The sequence below is a fragment of the Porites lutea genome, chromosome 9 (assembly GCF_958299795.1).
Source record: "Porites lutea chromosome 9, jaPorLute2.1, whole genome shotgun sequence".
NCBI lineage: Eukaryota > Metazoa > Cnidaria > Anthozoa > Scleractinia > Poritidae > Porites > Porites lutea.
The window spans coordinates 611,236-617,500 of NC_133209.1; the positions used below are offsets into that span (position 1 = coordinate 611,236).

At 40.8% G+C, this 6,265-nt stretch overlaps 1 protein-coding gene across 1 annotated transcript in view; it reads right to left on the minus strand.

Moving 5' to 3' along the window:
• Positions 1–2: 2 nt before the first annotated feature.
• LOC140948088 (uncharacterized) overlaps positions 3–6,265 on the minus strand; it is a gene marked incomplete at its 3' end in the record, with an annotated part of 6,457 nt that continues 194 nt past the window's right edge. Inside the window, exons 2-3 of the mRNA XM_073397312.1 lie at positions 5,878–5,947; positions 3–815 (exon numbers count right to left, since the gene is read on the minus strand). Of these exons, the coding sequence (XP_073253413.1) occupies positions 3–740 (738 nt within the window). The remainder of the gene's footprint in view (positions 816–5,877; positions 5,948–6,265) is intronic.

A 6,265-nucleotide genomic window follows, 5' to 3' on the forward strand; every position in this document is an offset into this window, starting at 1 on the left:
TTCACTTCCGTCTCGACGTCCGCTACTTTTGTCTTCACGTCTTTTACATCCCTCTTTATTTCTGTCCCATCGAACCGTATTTTGTCCAGTATATCCTCGATTGGCTTAAACCTCTCAGCCCGCAGCTCTTCTTCTAACTGTTGAAGCCTGGCAGTGGGAAAGTCTTTTTCACCAAGCTTTCCTACGTCGTCAATCTTTGTGCTGTTTAGTCCAAGTGCACGAAATGCATCTTTTGCTAGATGGATATAGTTATCAAAGTCTGGCTTTACAATCTCTTTCGTACTGATCTGGTGACAGAGAGTGTTTCTTAGCCTGCGAAGCTGGTCTAATGCCAAGGCGCAAGTCTCAGCATTGTTTCCTGAAGGGCTGAAAACAGACGGGTGGAATACTCCATGTGGTACTCCACGGGGTGTGACGTACATTTTGGCCAAAGTAGCAAAACCCCCTTTCCCATCTGACACAGAACAACTTTTAGAATAGAGCGTTGCTTCAAAGAGAGCAGTGCAGTCCCAATCGTGATATGACTTGCTTGTTGGAACATATCTTGTTTTTCCTCCCTCCTTAGTCAGGAACAAATTCCGAACCAGGGGTGAGTCGTCCCATGTTTTAAAGCCGGGTACGGGGGCGACGAGTGTGTCCCAGAGGCGCGCAAATACCTGACGGAGGGCGATTGGAAATTCTTCGAATACAACAGTAGAAAACTTGAAAAAGTTAAGTTGTTCAGAAGAAAACGTGGTCATTTTAAGGTACTGAAATATACTTGAAAGACCTCAGTACATCAATTGAAAAGGAGATCCATCCGACTGGGTGAGTATCTGTAGAAAAGGAAGTTAAGGTATACCCTTAGGAATACGAGTTTTAGCACCGACGACGGCGACGACAACGAGAACGTCAAAACAGCAATAGGTTTATTGAGAAAAACAACAAGTTCGCACGTGCATCACGCTATTTTGTACATTTCTTTGCCGTTGCTGCACGACTACGACGTAAAAATGCTTATTTCACGTTTTATGGAGTACGTAAACAAGCGACAACGAAATGTTCTTTCGCTTTCTAAACTAGAGTGCGGTCCCTAAGAAATCAACTCCAGGGAAATTTGCCTACACTGGATATTCTCAGCAAATTGGAATAAATGCGATAAAGTTTGAAAAACCCTTATTCGTTGTAAAAGTGACGTTTTCGCTGCCGTAGCCGTCGTCCATGCTAAAACTCCCTACAGTCCCTAAACCGCGCGAGGAGGGAGCTGGGAGCACCCCGCCCGACTTGTGAGCAGAGCCCATTTACTGTTTCCCCTTTTTTCTATTTATTTACTGTTCTACTTCACCTTCAAGGCAAAGATACAAGAGGCTCTGCTCCCAGGATGCAAGCTTGCCCATGTATAATTGTGTTTTAGTTAATATTTTTTCTCTGTTAATTGTTTTTTTTGTTGTTGTTTCAGCTTCATTAACATGAATTAACATACTAAAAAAAAAACCAAACAAAAATTACCTGAAATAACAAATTTCCTACAACATATGTAACCTCCCCCTGTTGTCTTGCGATTGAGTTGAGATCATGTACTGGCCCATCGCACTCAAGTTTGTTATTGCAATTCTGACGTAATATATCAAGTATGAGACGTAGTGGTTCATCACCAGATGAAGCACGGAGAAGAGAGTTGAAAACACGACGCGCAGCGGAGTATTAGATTTGGTGATGAAACACTGTGTCAAATGCTTGATAATATTTCTCAAACAAAATGATTTTAGAAAGAGAAATTAAGGATGCAAAAAGCTCCAAAGCCAGGAAAAAGCGCCCTGGGGACAAGGTTGACAAAAATGAGCAATTTCTCATCAGATTTGCAAACACTCTTTAAACATTGAACATTTTCTTTATATTTTCTTTATGAATTATTAATAAGTTTGAGGAGCCAAAGCCAAAATCAATTCGTGCAGACGTGGGACTATAAAGGTTGCCAGTTAGGAGGGGGGCGTAAGGGGGGTACGATACCGCAATACCGCACATGGTAGCACGCGAATACCACAATACCGCATCACAATTTACCCAATTACCGAAACCGCAGTTACAAATGGGAAAAAGTTGACGTTGTCAATACTACAAATCCTCCTTTTAAATAAAAATAATACTTTTATGTCAGTGTTTCCAAATCACGGTGCGTCGATGTCAAGCGTACGATAAACATAAGATCATCGCACTCGTTTAACTTTGTTCATTACATGTATACGTTTACGTAAATGATATAACAGCAGTTTTCTAGTATTACTTTATATATTACTGGACCTGGATCATAAGCGGACGGAAAACAGTTGACTCTATTGAGGTTGTTTCAGATTCACAATTAACTCGGTTCTGTTTTGAGGGTTTCAAAACGTCGACCCGGGCTGCCTTTGGGATTCGAAGGGCACACAGCACACACTAGCCTGCGTAGCATGGCGGTTTTGGTTGGGCGCGCTAAATAATAAAGAAGGGCGCGGGCGAGGAGATTGGGGCGGGAGCTCCTTCGCCGCTCACAGTCGTGCTGCCGACAAAACCATGTAAAACTGCCATGCCCGGGGGGGGGGGGGGGTGGTGGTACTTGGGTTAATTTTTGCTTGGTATGTGCCGCTGGCCTCTCAGAGCCCCTACCCCATTATAGTCTATTCTGTGGCCAACCGGCATCTAAGTCACTTTTGAACAAATATTTAAAGGGACAGTGTCCCGATTATGCGCACGCGCGAGCGTCATCTGTTTTTTCTTCAAAAGACAATAGAAATGTCATATTGACTCGACAAGATTTCCTTCCAGACCGCACCGCCGACAGAGATTTGTTGTTTATATTCTCAAGTAATATTTTAGACTTTCAAAGAAGTCTTTCGTCTTATATAAAAATTTGGCTCGCGGTTGGAAGACTTATCGCGATTTTATCGCTAGCTGGGCCGCCTCGCGACCCGAAAATCTCGTTCCGCTAGGCTTTAAAAACATATTTTCTAATTTCAAACTCGTGTCAGAGGTCAGTTGTTCCGAGTCTAGTTATATCTGCCTGATTTGCTCGCGTTCTAGCCTCAAACGTTTGAAAGACAAAAACAAAAATGCAATCTCAACGCTCGCTCAATCATCAGAAAGGTTAGTCAAAAATTATATTATGATTTCATGGCACTAGTTTTTCTAAACATGTAGCGCCTGTTTGTTTGATTTTGTCGGACGTTAGGGAGATTCATTTAAAAAAGTTTACTAACGCGTCGTTGCAAAACATTCTGCTTCACTAAGCTCCCCTCCACAAGATCTCCCCAGTCACATCAATGTCTCAATGGTTTCTTTCTTACAGTCTTTATTGTTGCCGTTTCATTTCTGCGTATTCCTTTCACAATTATCTGAGCTTGTATGGAAGCTAGCAGAAGAAATAAGCCTTCAATCGGCATCAAAGTACTTCCAATCTTTTGGTCCTCCGGCCAACGGCAATAAAAGTAACGCCAAAAAATCCAGATTTTGCCCAAATCGAAACTTAAAAGGAACAATATATCATTCATCTGTAATCCTTAGAAGTTTTAGTGCGGTATTGAACCCGGTCGAGCGCGATGCAAACGGATTTTTCAAGGTTCTCTTACTCTCCTCGCATCTTTTGATTTCGCGACATCCTGTCCAAAAATCAAAGTTTGGTGCATGCGCAGTAACGGGATACTGTTCCTTTAATTTTCGCGATCCCAACTTCGTCACTTTCTATTTTTATGAATTGACCATATTTTAGACTGAATGAAGAACACTTTACTTTTCATCTATAATACAAACATTCTGGTACCTTTGCTAACCATAAAGATGAAGAACTGCCTTACCCCAAAAAAGCAGAAAATGTGCGACCCCATTCTAGTAACTCTCTGAAAATGCGACCCCATTATAGTCAATCCAGTCGTGAAAATGTGACCCCATCCAGCGGCACATCCTCATTAGCCTTTTATCAGGAAGTACCCCCTCCCCCAGCCCCCGGGCCGCTATGCTACGCAGGGTAAGCTCGAGTAAGCACGCACGAATACTAGTACATTCTATATTCCTGCATGCACAACGAGAATGACGAGTAGTAATTTTTAGACCACACCATCTTCATAGATTATCTTTCAACACCACGCAATTTATAACGACCTCACTGAGCTGACTATTTGCTGGAATATCTGACTGATCACTTAGTTGACCCTCTGGATCGCTCGCCATGGTTTTGCGACTGGCACGAAAATGGTTGTAAGATTGGTAAGGAGGTTAACCAAGCTGACTATTCAAGGTCCATGAAGTCATAAATAATGCGACATGTATACGTATCATTGGCTAAAAAAGTTAATGTCGTTAATCATATTAAGTATTAACTGAAATTACAAGCCATACGATTTGTCCGCACTGTTTGGGCAGTACGATCGCCGACTGTGCAACTATCAGAACTATAGGAAGACACGCAGGTCACGCAGGCTAGCCATGTAGACCTTTTAAAATTTGTATCCTCTTGTCATGAAAAAGAAGCAGATCACCGCGACACAACGATTTTTTCACCGACTACCGGGACATAAAATTTAAATTTACCGCACACCGCTTGGACTCTGAAAACCGCAATACCGTACTTTGAAATAAAAATTACCGCAACACCCCACCAAAAATAACCCAAAACCGCAATACCGCAAACCCTTACGCCCCCCTCAGTTAGAAAGCTGATTATTGTGATAAGATATGTCATATCAAATGTTTCTTTCAGAGGTCTTGTTGTGGTGGATCTATAAAATAGGAATAAGAGAACCGATCACGTAGCAACGCGAGAAACGGTTTTCTGTATCTTATTTAGCGCTATAACTCAGATATATAAACAAAACACAAACAGAGGGAGGGAAAATATTAAAACTATGGAGGAGGGAATAAAAAAATTGATGAGGGAAACGTAGTAAAAAAAAAGATAGCTATCTTCCTTTGACTATTCTAATAGAATCTTTAATCTAATCTTTTTGCAATTATTTTAATAAAGGGTCATAAAGTTGATTTCTTGTGTCTTAAGAAACGTGTCTGATTTTATTGGTCGCAATTATTAGTCGCGTGTTTAGTCAATTGATCCTTAAGTTATTAATACGTCAAGATGCTCCCTTGTGGTTTTGACTGCAGAGCTAATTTGTATTGCAAACTCGCATAATTACCTGACTAACGGCGAGTGAAACGCTAAGACTTTAATAGTTTTCCATTTCCTCGAGATAGAAAGGAGAAAATGGTTCTGTAAAAGTCCGGATAGAATTGAAATAGAGAGTTTTCAGCTCCACTTTGTGTATATGTGCGTGTGTTTTGTTTATACATCCGAAATTTAGCGCTAAATAAGAAGACGTAAACTAAATTGAAACAAAGACTTTTCAACTCCACTTTCTGTTTGTGTTTTGTTTATATATCTGAGTTTTAGCGCTAAATAAGATATAGAAAGCCGTTTCTCGCGTTGCTACGTGATCGGTTCTCTTATTCCTATTGTCCGAAAACCGGGCTCAAGTTACTTAACGAGCAAGCCCAGGCAAGCCTGTTGTGCCCATTGTAGAGGAAGACAGTTATTAGATGGAGGAACGCATTTTTTTGGCGAGGGAATCCTGCAGATGTAATGAAGGGAATCCACCAACAGGGGTTAATTTCCAACATAGTAGACTACTGTGACACAAATCACAGATTCAAACGGTAGATTCTCGTTTCTTTCGCATGGCTCATTTTGGAGATTTGTACAGCGAAATATATAATATATAGCATAAAAGGGGTTAGGGCTATTTCGAATTGTAAACCTGCCGCCATCTCAATCTTGTGTTGCCAGAGTAAAACTACAAACTTTTTTCCACTTTATCCTTTTAAAGAAATGCCTTCAAATTCCCTTTAGCTTCCCTCTCAAGAAATAGTTATTACCTTGATGCTTCGACCCCTTGATCTAGAAAATTCGATTTTCCCGGAAGATGGCAGGGACTTCTCCGGCGAACTGAAAGTGAAACATAAAGTGAGTTGTTTTTTAAAAAACTACAACGTAATAATTAGAGCATTAGAGGTGATACAGAGATCAAGTCGCAAGGTAGAAAATAAGAACAAAAAGGGGAAACAGGGATTGTGGTAAATTTCGGTCATTCCTGCCCACTTCCTCTCTCGATGTTTTATGAAACTCTAACTTCAAATAGACTTTAAATGACATATCTAAATAGTGTATTCGTAATATGGTTTTGCAAGCCTCAATATATGTGATATCGAAATCTAACTAGCAAGATGCAATGAAAAGCAAGTTTCACAACTACAGGAAGTGAGA